The sequence below is a fragment of the Solanum tuberosum genome, unplaced genomic scaffold (assembly GCF_000226075.1).
Source record: "Solanum tuberosum cultivar DM 1-3 516 R44 unplaced genomic scaffold, SolTub_3.0 scf00002, whole genome shotgun sequence".
In the NCBI taxonomy this organism is placed as follows: domain Eukaryota; kingdom Viridiplantae; phylum Streptophyta; class Magnoliopsida; order Solanales; family Solanaceae; genus Solanum; species Solanum tuberosum.
In genome coordinates this window covers 278156-294796 of record NW_006238928.1, presented here as the reverse complement: position 1 = coordinate 294796, position 16641 = coordinate 278156, and the positions used below count along the sequence as shown (strand labels likewise).

The 16641-nt window shown below is 37.7% G+C and overlaps 1 protein-coding gene across 5 annotated transcripts in view; it reads left to right on the top strand.

The window, feature by feature from the left end:
* Window positions 1–16641, top strand: part of LOC102600723 (BEACH domain-containing protein B) — a 40098-nt gene that overhangs the window by 21609 nt on the left and 1848 nt on the right. For 4 of the 5 annotated variants that reach the window (XM_006337976.2, XM_015310792.1, XM_015310743.1 and 1 more), the window contains 20 exons: window positions 53–485; window positions 617–953; window positions 1143–1331; window positions 6292–6553; window positions 6738–6929; window positions 7026–7244; window positions 7335–7511; window positions 8143–8258; window positions 8401–8862; window positions 8973–9186; window positions 10397–10618; window positions 10717–11190; window positions 11265–11606; window positions 11691–12140; window positions 12227–12273; window positions 12362–12455; window positions 12643–12849; window positions 13899–14024; window positions 14113–14484; window positions 14562–14793. In XM_006337976.2, coding sequence (XP_006338038.1) covers window positions 53–485; window positions 617–953; window positions 1143–1331; window positions 6292–6553; window positions 6738–6929; window positions 7026–7244; window positions 7335–7511; window positions 8143–8258; window positions 8401–8862; window positions 8973–9186; window positions 10397–10618; window positions 10717–11190; window positions 11265–11606; window positions 11691–12140; window positions 12227–12273; window positions 12362–12455; window positions 12643–12849; window positions 13899–14024; window positions 14113–14484; window positions 14562–14793 — 5167 coding nt within the window. Of the gene's footprint in view, window positions 1–52; window positions 486–616; window positions 954–1142; window positions 1332–6291; window positions 6554–6737; window positions 6930–7025; window positions 7245–7334; window positions 7512–8142; window positions 8259–8400; window positions 8863–8972; window positions 9187–10396; window positions 10619–10716; window positions 11191–11264; window positions 11607–11690; window positions 12141–12226; window positions 12274–12361; window positions 12456–12642; window positions 12850–13898; window positions 14025–14112; window positions 14485–14561; window positions 14794–16641 lie in introns of those variants that run through there. The other variant, XM_015310825.1, reaches the window with a different exon arrangement.

Genomic DNA, 16641 nt, shown 5'->3' with positions numbered 1-16641 from the left:
ATGTTTTTTTGCATGTTCGTATGCAACTGAAACATCAAAATTTCTGTATTAGGCACGTAATGGAAGACGTTTATTTAATGTTTCACCTGTGGTGGATCCTGGAATAGATAAAAGTTCATTCAAAGCAACTGTATTGGTTGGGACACAGCTGTGTTCTAGACGACTGCTTCAACAGATCATATATTGTGTTGGGGGCGTCTCTGTGTTTTTCCCTCTTTTCACTAAAACTGATTTGTATGAAATAGAAGAAGCTAAGCAAGCTGGCCAAGATTTACTTACCCCAATTACAAAGGAGCGCTTAACTGCTGAAGTTATTGAACTTATAGCTTCTGTTCTGGATGAGAATTTAGCCAATCAACAACAGATGCTGCTTCTTTCTGGATTTCCAATGCTGGGTTTCTTGCTGCAGTCAGTTCCACCTGAGCAATTAAATATGGATACACTGTCTGCTTTGAAACATTTGTTGCATGTGGTTGCAATTGGTGGTATGTTGTACAAGCTGCTTCTGTGTTCTGTTTTGTTATCTTTGAGTTCATTAACTACTTATTCTACAACTCTCAGTTTGACACATTTTACCGAATCTTCTGTTATGTAACTCTCTTAAATTTATTGCCAGGTCTGTCAGATATGCTAGTCAAGGATGCTATATCCCATATATTTCTCAGCCCTGTTATATGGATCTACTCAGTTTACAGGGTTCAACGTGAGCTGTATATGTTTCTCATCCAGCAATTCGATAATGATCCAAGGTTGCTGAGAAGTTTATGTAGGCTCCCACGTGTTCTTGACATAATTCGGCAGTTTTACTGGGATGATGTCAAAACTCGTTTTACTGTTGGAAGCAAGCCTCTTTTACATCCTGTAACCAAGCAAGTTATAGGGGAGAGACCTAGCAAAGATGAAATACATAAAATTCGTCTCCTTCTATTGAGTCTTGGTGAGATGAGTCTCAGGTAGTTTTCTTTTTCTTGGAGAGGATAAAACTTTTATTCTTTGACTGTTGTAGTGACTGAATTTTCTTCTTTACTATGTAAGCTTTCAAGCTTTTGCTCAGCTTTCTTATTTTAGTTTTTCAGAAATAGAGCTATTTCCTTTTGTGGGCTACCTTTTGAAGATGTTCTCCTACCTTTTTGTTTATGCAGGCAGCATATTTCAGCATCAGATATAAAATCTCTCATAGCCTTTTTTGAGCGTAGCCAGGACATGGCTTGTATTGAAGATGTTCTACATATGGTTATTCGAGCTGTTTCCCAGAAACAGCTGCTTGCTTCTTTCCTTGAACAAGTCAATTTGATTGGTGGCTGTCACATATTTGTAAATCTTCTTGAAAGGTATGACCTCAAATAGTTGAAGCACATATTTTGATTATCGTAAATATTGAATTCTGCTGCCACCCCATCTAAAAAGCTTAAATTGTTAGACGGGACACCATTGTGAGAAATGAAACAAAAAAACGAGAATTCTGAGAAACTCAGTTTTGATCATTTTCTGAAGCTGTTGTGTTTAAATACTCTGAAGTATTCATGCTCCAGCCTCCAAACTAGAAGGAAAATCAAGAATTCCACAACTACATGAAATCAATCAAACTAATTGACTCTATCTGATCCTAAATGATATAATATATTTTCGGTAAACTTAACATTCTCCCTCAAACTGCTCCATACAAATTGTATATACCCAGTTTGATGTCATTCATAAAAAATTTGTACAAAGCTTGCCTTATATATAACTTGCTTGGGAATTGGTGAATATATATGGAAGCTGATCATTTGAAATTCATGAACTTTGTGACAATGTCTCCTTGTAGTATTTCTTTCTCGACAATTACTGTGTATGTGCTTGGTCATCTTGTAAAATACCGAATTTGATGCAATATGAAGATGCAACTTGTTTGTCACACACAAGTTACATTTGATCAAACTTCAAATTGCAGTTCTTTAAGTAGTTACTTGATCCATATGAGTTCACAGGGACACTAGCTTATTTCCAACCAAAAAATGCACTACCAGCACTACCAGAAGTAGATTACCTGTTGGAAGTGAGCCTATCCAATCTGCATGTGTATGCATAACAATCTACTCATAACATTGATCTTCGTAAACCAATTATTTCACTAGAGCAGATTTTACACCGGAGAATACCAGTCACCGCATACTAGTAACTATTACACGGAGAATCAAAGACTTGACTTTTAATACTCACCAAAAAAGCAATGTTATGTGGAGGTTTGGTAAGTTAGTTTAACTTGCTAACAGGCCTCCTGTATCTCCTAGGATCAGTGAAAAGCACCTCTAGCATGGTAGAAGCTTAGTTTTGATCCGTAGAAGTGTCGATAGGCCTATATTTTGACATTCTTGTTTCCTTAAGAATATCAAGAGCATACTTTCTCTGTGAAATGACAATAACTCAATAACTGAAATATGTTAGAATATGAATAGGTTTATACAATCCTACTAGAATAGGAATAAGTTTATACAATCCTAGTAGAATAGGAATAAGTTTATACAATCCTATTAGAATAGGAATAGGTTCATACAATCGTATTAGAATTGGAATAGAAATAGAAATATGAGTACTTAATAGTATCCTACTTGGTAAAGGATTGTATTCAAGGGTCTATAAATAGGGACTCAATGTAATAATGTAAACAACAACAATTCAATAATATTTTTCCCATATATTTCTCACATGGTATCTGAGCCTCTACGATCTTGGTAGAGAATCAAAGAGCTTCCGCTGCCGGCGGGTGGCTATTACCCATATATGCTGCTCGTCTGGCTAATGATTATGTTAACAAAAGTAGGACTAATGATACATGCATGAACCTCATATTCAAGGGAAGAAACTTAGACAGACAGGTCACCTTGCATCAATTTCCTGTGACTTTCTAGGGCTGTTTTGTGTCAACCCCATATTTGTCGATATTTGTGTAGCACCGTGCCATCTTTTCGGTGACTACTTTTTCTTATTTAATTTATGTAGCATCGTGCCATCTTTTCGATGACTATTTTTTCATATCTGATTTGTGTAGCACCATGCCATCTTTCCGGTGACTACTTTTTCATATTTAATTTGTGTAGCACCGTGCCATCCTTCCGGTGACTACCTTTTTTTTGCATATCTGATTTGCGTAGCACCGTGCATCTCTCCGGACTACTTTTCATATTTAGTTTGCGTAGTACCGTGAATTTTTTCGAACTACTTTCTCATGTTGAGTTGCATAGCACCGTGTGTCTTTTCGGTGACTCCTCAAACTTGATTTGCGTAGTTTCATTCGTCTTTCCGGTGACTTCTCAAATCTGATTTGTGTAGGGTTGTGCCATCATTCCGACCCTACCCATATAATTTCTCTTTTTCAGTAGGATCCTGCCATCATTCGGACCCTACCCATATTATTTCTCTTTTTCAATAGGGTTGTGCCATCAATCCGACCTTTCCTATATAATTTCTATTTTCTAGTTGGGTCATCCATCATTCCGACCCAACCCATATAATTTTATTTCTTAGATTGTGACCACTTTCAACCATCAAATCTAATACTCCAGCGTATGAGCATGTTTCGGCCAATTTTTCGGTGACTTTCTTGTTTAATATCGACTCATCTATTGATTCCAACATGATCCATATACTTTATACTAGATTTTGAGCACTTTGTTGCTCAGGGGGAGTTTTGTAGCCTTGTATGTCGATTATGTGAGTCACTCTATGGTCTGAAACAGTCTTTGCAAGTTTGGTTTGGGAAGTTCAACACTGTAATTTTATCACTCTGTTGTTTTATCGGCATTATGCATTATTTCATGAGAAGACCAAGCACATTGAGATTGATTGTCAATTTTGTGAAGTGGAGTGATCAACTTGCAGGTATCTCACCAAGCCCCTCATCGGTCCTCGTGTTGATTACATTTGTAACAAGCTAGGTACATGAATTGTATGCACTAGCTTGTGGGGGAGTGTTAGAATAGGAATAGGTTTATACAATCCTATTAGAATAGGAATAGTAATAGAAATAGAAATAGGAATACTAAATAGTATCCTACTTGGTAAAGGATTGTATTCAAGGGTCTATAAATAGAGACTCAATGTAATAATGTAAACAACAACAATTCAATAATATTTTTCCCATATATTTCTCACAAACTCAATAACTGATCTGGATTGAGCAGCCCGAATAGTCCATAAATATCTCAACTGACCAAGATCTGTGGTCTGAAAATGCTGAAATAGTAATACCTTTCTAATCCTTCTTGTGATAAGTCGACCATAAATATATTTAAACCACCAAATACGTGCACTTATTAGGAGCAGAATGATGATAGAACACAAAATCATCTGCTTCACTGTAAGTCATGCCTAAATCCTGAATAACATCTGAGCTGAATATACTAAACCATGCTCAAACGGATTGTTCTAGACCATAAAATGATCGATGTAGCCTTCATGCCAGACTGCTGGACTCCCCTGAGCAACAAAGCTTGGTGGTTGCTCCATATTTTCTTTATTTTTAAATCACCGTGATGATATGTGTTCTTATCTAACTATTGAAGAGGCAAACTACAAACAATGGCCATAGACAATAATAATGAACATGCACAATTTTTTGCCACTGGAGAATGTATTACCATGGTCAGGCCCAAATATGTTACTATAGCCTTTGGCAACTAAATGTGCGTTAAGCTGATCAATCCGACCTACAGTGCTAATTACAACCCACAGTAGATTTTCTCAAAGGTAGAGGAACAAGCTTCCAATTATCACTAGAGTGATGGTAAAACAAACATCTCTTCAATCACAATTTCTTGCTGCCAGTCTGGATGAGAGAACTGAAACAGATGAAAATGATGACACAGAGCTAAATGAGATGGTGATAGGCGATGATAACTCAAACAAGTATAACTAGGATTATGATTACAAGTAGAACATATACTTTTTGAGTAGCAATAGAATTGCGCGATATAGGGAGCCAATGTATAGGGGCTTAAATTTCTCTTTTGTATTTTTGTCTATTTATGATTATGCCCCCGTAATTATGCATCTAGTTGATGCTTTTTTCAATGAAACACCTTACTGAATTAAAAAAAAGAAAGAACTGTGTGAGAGAGACAAGTTTGCAAAGGCAAAGAATCTTGATCCGGATGTGAACAATGTTATCAAAAGCAAAGATTGCAAAAAAGCTCCAAGGTTTGTTGAGGCTTTAAGCGCAAAACAGAAATAAATCGTGCTTTAAAGAAAAAAAGCATAAGGCAGAAAAAAAATACAAATATATATGTTTAGTTCAATTCTAATAATTATAGGCATGAATGACAAATATATAAACAAAGAAATTGAAAAAAATTACGATAAAGTGAAATATCAATTGTTTAGTGTTGCCTCTTTAAAAGAGGCTTATGACAAGGAAAAATATGCCTGCGAACCTTGAGGAGGACGACACTGAAGGCACACACTAAGCGATGTGAAGTGCTCAACACGTTTTGAGCTTCTTTTCAGGGCTTAAGCGCGCCTTTGACAACACTAGATGTGAATCATCTGAACTGGATGAAGACTGCAATCAATGATTACAAGTCAGGAATGGTGGAGCTTAGTGGAGTTTTAGACGGTGGAACTGTTGGTTTTAAAGTTGTATGTGTTGGAGCTGTAGCAATGGGAGAATGTGGATGGGAGATAATGGAAAAATCTCCAAAAATTGATCGGTAAAACCTCGAAATGTTGGAGGTCTCAAGTTCGAAATCCCTTGCCAACGAAACCAAGGGGTTTGCCTTCTGGGTCGAGCTCGTCGCACCAGGCTTGCCTAGTGCGGTTTACCTCTCCTATGTGGTTTGCGAGCTATTGCATAGGGGCGGGGGTTTTACCCTGTACGCACCCAAAGGGTAGCGGCTGCGGGTTCCCCTTGTCATAAAAAAAAAACCTTGAAAATGTCTAGATGTTCAAAAGTCGAGAGTGTGATGTAGGGTTGATTCTAAAAAAAGGTAACATCTCACTAGGTACTGCCGTAAAATGTCAAGAAATGGCTCACACACTCGGCATGTGAAGAATCTGTCTCCGGAAATAGTAGGTTTTGATCGGTGTATGTAGGTGCATGAGATCTTTATGTGTTACCATTTCAATTTCGTTTAATGGTAACAACATAATCTGTATCATTTGAAATTACTTAGTTATTCTTTGCATTATATTTGTGTTTCCATGTATATACATTGCTGTAGTGAATCTGTGAATGTGCCTTCTGAATTAATTTGTTGGAATTATTCAAAAACACAGTCTGTTTCATATGTCTTTCATGTGCTATACTTGTTGCAGGGACTTCGAACCCATCAGGCTACTAGGTCTGCAGTTCCTTGGACGACTGCTGGTTGGTCTTCCGTTGGAGAAGAAAGGATCAAAATTTTTCAGTATTGCTGTTGGCAGATCTAAATCTCTTCCAGAGGGCCTTAGGAAAGTTAGTTCAAGGACACAGCCCATTTTCTCAGTTATATCTGACAGACTGTTCAAATTTCCTCAGACAGATCTCTTATGTGCGACATTATTTGATGTTCTGCTTGGAGGTGCCAGCCCTAAACAGGTGATGCATGTCAATTGGTGCTCTTGTTTTTCTTTTCCAAAGAACAGTCTCACTTAGCAAGTCCATGCCGCTATACCATGTACTAGCTGCTGGTTGCGTTGTAAAGTTTGCTTTATTTGATTAGTTATTCAATAGTGTGTGCACATGCAGAAGCTCATTGAACTATTTGGATATTTCGTTTCAGGTTCTACAGAAGCATAATCAACTTGACCGTCAAAAAAGTAGCAAAAGTAGCTCTCAGTTTTTCCTTCCTCAGATTTTAGCCATTATTTTCAGATTTTTGTCTGGTTGCAAGGATGCTCCTACAAGAATAAAAATTATTAGCGATCTACTTGATCTTCTCGATTCAAATACTACAAACATTGAAGCTCTAATGGTAGAAATCTGATCTTACTGCTTTAGAATTGCTCCCTTCTTTATCTTTTTTTTATCAGGCATAATGACTTCTCATTGCTTGAACATTGTTGTTTAGGAACACGGTTGGAATGCATGGCTGGATGCCTCGGTGAAGCTTAATGCATTGAAAAACTACAAATTGGAGTCGAAAATTAATGATGACACTGAAACGAGTGAGCAAAATCTATTGAGGGGTTTCTACTGTGTTGTTCTTTGTCATTATATGCATTCTATAAAAGGTGGCTGGCAACACTTGGAGGAGACTGTGAACTTTCTCCTTGTACAATGTGAACAAGTGTGTCCTTACCTCTACTTTGTGACACAATCCTTTTACAGCTTGAGTTTTGTTGTCAATGATTTGACTGTTGCAAGCTTTTGTTCCTAGGGTGGCATTGCTTATAGGCACTTTCTTCGTGATCTGTACGAGGACTTAGTCCGCAAGTTGTTAGACTTATCTGCAGTGGAGAATGTTCTCATCACTCAGCCTTGTCGAGACAACATGCTGTATCTTTTGAAACTTGTTGATGAGATGCTTCTTTCTGAAATGAAGTTTAATCTTCCGGTACACGTCTTGCTTTGTATTCTAGCTTCTCTACCCATTTATTTATCTCTATTCTCGTTCACCTAAAATTAACTGCTATTATTGCTAAATGCGTAAGGGATTATTGTAATTATTTTCTTATCCTCCACACTGTACCCATTATTGCCCAGTCCACAAGCCACTTGCACAGATTCTTGGTATTATTCCCAAATCATATATGTCATAATAAGTTAATGCAAGTAGTTAAGGTGGATGGACTATGGAGGACTAGGAACATTGGAAACTCTGTTTGGGCGTGGTTTGTGTTTCAGGTGGGAACGGAAGCAAGATTAGTTTTTGGGCGCATAAATGGTGCAGGGAGATCGAGTTAAAAGAAGCCTTTCCTAATTTATATCGCGTTTCATGCCAAAGAGAGATGACAGTCCAACAAATTTGTAGGTTTCATGAGGGTGTGATCCATTGGGATATTTCTGTTTGAAACCCAGCATCACTGTTAGCTCAATATAAGATGGCACTTGTTGGTAGAGAACATGGGATCATTTTAATGAAATGGAGGCTTTATGAATTTGCTTAATAGAAGTGGAATGTGGTTTTTGTTGTTCCATTTCTTGTTACAAGTGTGTTAAACTTTATTTTTCTCTACTTGCCACAGTATCCAGCCAGCAACACAGAATTTTCTTCAGAGTTCTTAGAACTAGAACAGCTGAAAGACCTTGGTTCTGCTTTACTTGATGCCCTCCAAGGAGAACCTGATGAGAAGCTATCAAGGTACTGCAGATATAGTTTTTTTTATAGGAACCTGATGTTGCAGCAGTTTATTAATATGTTTCCCTTGTCAAATTGATGAAGTTACGCAGCATTTCCACTGCTTTCATTTCTGTAAAAGCTAAGACTGTTGCTTTCTTTCCAGGAGTCATGTTTTCAAGCTGCCTGACACTAATGAAGTTGAGAAAATTGACGATGAGTGGTGGAATTTATGTGACAATATTTGGAGTGCTATTAGTGAGATGAATGGCAAGGGACCAAGCAAGATGTTACCCAGGTCCTCACAGTCAGTTGCACCATCACTTAGCCAAAGAGCCCGTGGCTTGGTAGAATCACTGAATATACCAGCTGCAGAAATGGCTGCAGTTGTTGTATCTGGGGGAATTAGCAATGCTTTGGCTGGAAAACCCAACAAGCCTGTTGATAAGGCTATGCTTTTAAGAGGGGAAAAGTGTCCAAGAATTGTATTTCGGTTGATTATTCTATATCTTTGTAAATCATCGCTTGAACGAGCATCTCGATGTGTACAACAGATTATCCCTCTTTTACCTTGCCTTCTGACTGCTGATGATGAGCAAAGCAAGAGCCGCTTGCAGCTTTTTATTTGGTAATTTTTCTTAATTCATTCATTCTTCCTATGTCTCTTAAATCATGTTGCACCGTCTGACTTCTCATTTATATTGACAAGATATAACATTCAATTCAACACATGTTCAGGGCATTACTCGCAGTTAGGTCTCATTATGGGGCACTGGATGATGGGGCTAGATTTCATGTTATAGCTCACATAATTCGGGAAACTGTCAATTGCGGGAAACTTATGCTAGCTACAAGTATAGTGAGCAGAGAAGATTCTGTAGAATCAGGGAGCAGTACTAAAGAGGGAAGCACCATTCACAATCTGATTCAAAAGGATCGTGTGCTTTCTGCGGTGCGTCTTGGAATAGTTAACCTTGTCCTATGTCACTTAATATTTTGCACTTTTCAGAAAAGAATTTTATTATATGCATGTTTTCCATTGCCATTAGGGCATTTTGGTGAGTACATGCATGAAAATTGTGAATTTCTGTTATTTCTCCCATTATGACCACTTCATAGTCTATGAAATCTTGTCCCATTTTTATGTAGTCTACCTGATTTATTTTTTTATATCTCCGATTCCCTGGGTTGGCTTGTAGTTGATGTTTTCAGATTCCATTTATGTATTTTGTTCCCAGGGGCTGCCATGCTTGCTGTTTTGTTACCAATAGACTGTTGTCTAACCTTTTGTCAAATGAAAACTTAATAAGTTATTGATAAAAGGGGACAAAATCCCTATATCCAAATTCTATACATAAAGGAGAGGCACTTGCAAATGAATGTGGTTTTCTACAGAGAGCAAATAATCAACAAAGGATCATATATGCTCCAAATATGTAGAGAAAACAAGGTCAGAGGAATGAGCAATAATAACATATAATAAGTTGGGATACTGGATTTTGAGAAGTCCGAATGCTGGATAACTCCTAATTAATTTCTCTTTGCCGTCCTACTAATCTCTTCTCAAGTTTCTCAATTGCTGTTTACGTTATTGCTTGGCCTTTATGAGACACCCCAAAGGGGTAAATCTAAATAGGTTATTGAAGGAAACTTTTCAGATGAGGGCTGCTGCCGGGTACTAAACATTGCTCACCTTATCCTGTGGAATCATTCAACATATTTTTAGGATTATTCTTTAGTCTTAGACTAATTGAAACAATTAGAATGTGTTTCCTCATTCGAAGGAGCTGATCCTCCTCAACCTGGTATAACAAGTGTGTTATCAGCGAATAACAAATGAGGCACCTGAATGTTTGCTAAAACCCCCCTGAAAGAACTTTCAGTAACTACTTTATCCTTCGTTTTGCCGAGTACCTCAGTAACCAAAATGAACAGCTATTATTCTTTAGAACTTATCTGTTGCTTCTGTTCTAACACTTAAAATGTTGGGGCTTAATGAAACAGTAAGTTCCCCGTCTATGTTAATCTAACATTGGAAGGGCAGTATGTGGTTATAATTTTCTATTTCATGAGCTTGTTTGCAGAGTTCTATTTTTCTTTTTTTCTTTTCCAATTTTGTTTCTTCACTTATACCTAGTGAAATTTCGTTCAATCTTGTCCAGTTTGCTGATGAAGTAAAATATGTCAAGAGTTCAACAGCAGATAGGACCACACAGTTGCATGAGCTTCGTGTGAGGTTGGATGAAACGACAATCACAGACTCCAACCAAAAGAAAGCTTTTGAAGATGAAATACAGAGTAGTTTAAATGTCATTCTTGCTTCTGATGACAACAGAAGGAGTTCTTTCCAACTAGCATATGATGAGCAGCAGCAAATTGTTGCTGTGAGTATACAAAATATTGTCACTGGTTTGTTGCTTCTCTCATGCTTTCCACATCGAGCTTTTCCTGACAATCCTTTCTTTTTTTGTTGCTCTTATAGGGCAAGTGGATTCACACTTTTCGCTCTCTTATTGATGAAAGGGGTCCTTGGTCAGCTGATCCTTTCCCAAACAGCACATTAACACACTGGAAACTTGATAAAACAGAGGACACATGGCGTCGCCGACAAAAGTTGAGAAGGAATTATCATTTTGATGAAAAACTTTGTCGTCCTACCTCTACCACACCTAGTATTGAGGTTCTTAATCCTTCCAATGATGCCAAATCTGGTTTTGCGGCACATATTCCAGAGCAAATGAAGAGGTTCTTGCTGAAAGGAATTAGGAGGATTACTGATGAGGGTCCATCTGAATTGAATGAAAGCGAGAGCGAGCTTAGTGGGCAAAAGCCTGGCTCCGAAGACTTGTCCGATAGACAGTATTTGGAGGTCGTAAAAGAAAGTGGTGATCTGAAGGACATCGCTAAGGAAGACTTAGATTGCTCCTCCACCCAGATGGAATCAGAGGATAGTGAGGTACATATTTACCTCTATATCTAAATAGAGAAAACAACTAATTCAGTATTTCTCATGCTTGGATTTATTTTCAGGTTCTCATGTCAGTCCCCTGTGTCCTTGTTACACCAAAGAGAAAGTTAGCTGGACATTTAGCAGTGAAAAAGAAATTTTTGCATTTCTTTGGTGAATTTTTTGTCGAAGGTACAGGAGGGTCATCTGTTTTCAGAAACTTTGACTCTTCTGGTAAGTTTGATATCAACAAGTCGGAACAGTTAGGGGGACTCCAAAATCACAAATATCTCAAGTGGCCCATGAGTTATGATTTAGATAACGAGAGAGGGAGAGCCATTAATAGCATTGGTGCTGTCAATAATGATGAGCATCAAAAGCATCCTAACAACATAAATCGGCACAGGAGATGGACAATCTTCAAGGTACTGGAGCTGAAGCTTTTCTGTATGATTTAGTCTCATATTCTTTATCCAAAATGTTATCCTCTCCAACATTTCTCATTGTAGGTAAAGGCTGTCCATTGGACTAGATATTTGCTAAGATATACAGCGATTGAAATTTTCTTCAGTGATTCCACTGCTCCTGTATTTTTTAACTTTGCTTCGCAAAAGGATGCCAAAGACGTTGGAAGCTTAATAGTTCTAAACAGAAACGAAAGTATGTTTCCCAAGGGTTACAGGGACAAGGCTGGAGTTATTTCTTTTGTGGACAGACGTGTGGCGTTGGAGATGGCAGAAAATGCTAGAGAACGCTGGAAGAGGAGGGAGATAACAAACTTTGAGTATTTGATGGCTCTGAACACTCTAGCTGGGAGATCTTACAATGATCTGACCCAGTATCCCGTGTTCCCTTGGATTCTGGCTGATTATTCCTCGGAAACTCTTGATTTTAACAAATCTTCTACCTTTAGGGATCTATCAAAACCTGTTGGAGCACTGGATGCTAAAAGGTTCGAGGTTAGTCAGTACTTGTTTGTTAACTAATTTCACATATAGTGTATAGCTCTCTCTGTTTGTGATGCAATCTCAGTTGAACTTTGCAGGTTTTTGAGGATAGATATCGCAGCTTCTCTGACCCTGATATTCCCAGGTAATATTTGAATTTACATTTTGGTATGTCCTCCAAAACTTTACCTTTGATACGTTACATGATGTACAATCATTCTTGATTTCAACAGTTTCTACTACGGTTCTCATTACTCGAGCATGGGAATTGTGCTATTTTACCTCCTGAGACTGGAACCTTTTACAGCCCTCCACCGTAATCTTCAGGTAGTTGGAGATTGCTCATCTATTGACCACTGGTTTCACTAGTTATAGTTGAAGTCGTCTAATTCTATAGTGTTTTGTCCAGCTGGTACGGTTGAGTTTGATTGTGTGTGATTTTGCGTCTTCTACCCAGACCAAAGTTTTTAAGACTAATAAAACTTGTTGTCTTCTTTGTTTTCTCAATTTGTAGGGTGGAAAATTCGATCATGCTGACCGGCTTTTTCATAGCATTGGAGGAACATATCGGAATTGCCTTTCTAATACAAGTGATGTGAAAGAGTTGATTCCTGAATTCTTTTACATGCCAGAATTTCTGATCAACTCAAACTCATATCATTTTGGTGTCAAACAAGATGGAGAACCAATAGGTGATATTTGCCTACCTCCATGGGCTAAGGTATGCTCCTAGTGCTTATTTAAACTGAAAATGCTAGTTTAAGTTCTTCATTGCCATATGATGTATGTTTATATCCTACTTGAGTGGGAAAATGTGAAAGAATACCTAAGAAAGGGAAGCAGGAGCAAACTATAAGAGGTTCTTTATGCCTATAAATGGAATCCAGCCTAACACAGATGATTTCTATAGAATGTTTATGTGGCCTGTCAGATACAACAAGCTCTTCTGATAGGCAGGGATTGGAATAATTTACATGACCTTATTTGAAGATTCAAATGCCTCACCATTTCAAAAAGGATTTAAATCTTCAAATTTGAGCAACCAACGTATTAATGGCATAGTACATGTGTTTAATAACCCCTTTGGATGCGCCTATATACCCGATGTAAGATAGTAGTTATCTCAAAGACACTCCCGCATATGTAACTAGTTCTATTGTTCATGGATGGACTAGCAATTGAATTTATAGGTAAGAGAAAGGTTAACCAAAAGAGTTTCTCTGATAATATGTGAGAGTTTAAGCATCCAACTCAAAATCTTAAAATAGTGGGTGGGGTAGTTTAGGACTTGATGCCTATTACCTTGTTGGATGCACATATAGTGTATAGCTCTCTCTGTTTGTGATGCAATCTGAGTTGACCTACTAGAACTTTGACAAATAATCAAACCAAAATACGGTGGGGATTGCTCAAATAATCGAAGTTCTAATAGTATGCACCCAACTCATTCTTGTTTTCAACAGTTTCTACTATGGTTCACACATGGAACACTGTATTTGGCATGCATTAGAGTATGGGAAAAGAACTGTAGATGTCTTAAAAACAAGGTTGTTGCAGTGCATAGACTAAAATGCAAATGCTTATTCACTTGGATTTTTTGGGCAAAATGAAAGATGTATCTGATACAAACTTGTGATATGAAATTTCCCAGTTCCCTCCTGACACAAATTGATTGGCTCCATTTTCACTTGTATATAAGTGGGCGTTCTAGTGATCTTCTTTTCTATTTAGTGTATACAATGTTTAGAAACTAATTTCAAATGCATGTAGGGTTGTCCTGAGGAATTTGTTAGTAAGAACAGAGAGGCCCTTGAAAGTGAATATGTGAGCTCAAATCTACATCAATGGATTGATTTGGTATTTGGTTACAAGCAGCGGGGAAAGCCTGCAGTTGAGGTATAGGGAGTTCGCTTTCACTTCAAATAATTCTTGAACCAGTTGCTGGTTTTGAATTTTACTGAATTTTGAAGATATTGTCATACAGGCAGCAAATATTTTTTACTATTTGACATATGAAGATGCTGTGGATCTGGATACCATGGATGATGAATTGCAAAGGTCTGCCATAGAAGATCAAATTGCCAACTTTGGTCAAACACCAATTCAACTTTTCCGGAAGAAACATCCTAGAAGAGGACCTCCGATTCCAATTGCTCATCCTCTACGATTTGCCCCTGGTTCTATTAACCTAACGTCAATGGCTTCATGCGCAAGCAGTTGTCCGTCAGCTACTCTGTATGTTAATGTGCTGGACTCAAACATTGTCCTTGTGAACCAGGGCCTCAGCATGTCTGTTAAGACATGGGTGACCACCCAATTGCAGTCCGGTGGGAACTTTACCTTCTCTAGCTCACAGGTAAGTTTTAGAGCAATAACAAGTCAAGGATTATGATTAGCTAGTCAACCTTGAAGTCATTTTTAACTTTCTTGCAGGATCCTTTTTTCGGGATTGGTTCTGATATCCTTCCTCCTCGGAAAATTGGGAGTCCTCTGGCTGAAAATATTGAGCTTGGAGCACAATGCTTTGGAACATTATCAACACCATCTGAAAGTTTTTTGATAACATGTGGTACCTGTGAAAACAGCTTTCAGGTTATTTCGCTAACTGATGGAAGAATGGTACAGAGCATTAGACAACATAAAGATGTTGTGAGCTGCATTTCAGGTAATTTTCATGATTGAAAGATGTGACAGCTTGTGGTTAGAGCTTCTAGCTAACAAATCTACACACTTCATTGATTATCTGGAAAAATGAAGACTGAATGTAGATAATTCTTGTGATATAGTAATTAAATTAACGGAACTGATAGGATCAACTTGAACTGACTTGAGCGCTCCAGAGAATCCATTTGTTGTGCAAGGATGTAAAGTACAAATCTTGTTATCCATTTAAAATTGTTTGCGAACAACAGACCTCTTGACTGTTTGGTGCTCAATGCTCATTGTGTCTTTCTGTTGAATATTGGTGCCAGGCAACATGTCAAAATGTGTTTTTTCTTTTGTAATTGGTGAAGTTGTAAACTCAGCATCAAGGATATGCTGGAGACCTCACATGTCAAAAAATGTTAAATAAATAATTGTGCAGCAGGTATTTTGCTTGGTACTCCTGGTTCTTGATACTCTTGCTTAGCTCTTACTATTTTTTGTTTCATAGAGAAAAAGCAAACACAGAAAGTATGGGCTTCTCATTCAATAGCTGAAAATTATTTTGAGTTCTGGGAAAAGTGCAGGAAACAACTGAAAAGCTGTTTCTGAAGTTTTATCAGCACATTTTGTCATCTCTGCCAAGCTTCTTGATTTACCACTTAAATCTTCTTTCACAACGCAAAGACCTTCTAGCGTTAGCCTCCACCCCGCATCTATGTTAAATTATATTGATCCACAGAGAGAGGAGACTCGTGAGCTTTCTAAAAAGTGAAATTTAATATTTTGGGAACTAGGACTTCAAATGAAGAAGGCAAAGCTTTCATCACACCTGATTACAGTAATTATGTACTTATATTACAATGTTTATTTGCTTATAGTGTTGTGAATCAGTTTGGAACTAAGAATTTGTCTACCAGTAACAATAAATACTCTTACATGGTTTGAGTATCTGTGTGAGAATAGGCCATGTTTTTATGCCAAATTTGAGGGTGGGGTGGTGTTTCCTGTCATGTCGATACAGTTAATGACAACTTTTTGACGTTGAAGAATACCAAAATATCAGATACTCGTAGTTCAACCTAGGCAAAGAGGAACAATAAATGTGTAGTAGAGCTCTGTAACAATTGAAGGCGGTGTTCAGTTTCAAAAAGCAAAAATAAATGAAGGTGGTGTATTTCTCTGTGCATTTTTTTTTTGTTTATTCACTCTTGAGAGGCGATAGGAATGGTCCCAGATGAGGGACAATATTCATTACTACGAGGAGGATGGGGCACAATTCTGAAACCTTTTTTTTCTTTTTCGTCTTTCCATGGCTTCCTACAGGAATGGTCACAGATGAGGGACAGTATTCATTACCACGGTTGGAATGTTAACTTGGTATCTCTTTGTTTTATGACTTTTAGATCTTCATAGACTGTTTAGGATGAATACTATCAGAGAATAAGCATGCACTGGCCTCGATATTTGATGCAAGTCTTCAGAGTTTTCCATAAGCATCCTACCCATCTAAAAAGAAAAAGGGGAAACAGTGTTGATGATTTTTGGATTTTGGTAGCTCCCTGATATTGGCATAGGTATAGTTTTGCAGCTAGCCTTTTGCTGTTGACAGGTTTTTTTTTTTTCACACTTTTAGCTGCTTCTAGGAATTGTACTGGAGCTAGCCTTTTGACCCCTTATGTAATTGGGCTTCTTTCATTTTTCGCCCGTCAGCCGAACTTAGTTACGGCCACTAGCCCAAATATCCAAAACCTATACATTGATCATGTATATTATACTTTAATACTCAAAATCTTTACATTTGGTAACTATTTTGTAAATTAGATCTCCCTGCATCTTCTTGATGCCTTAACTAAGGCAATTTACTTCA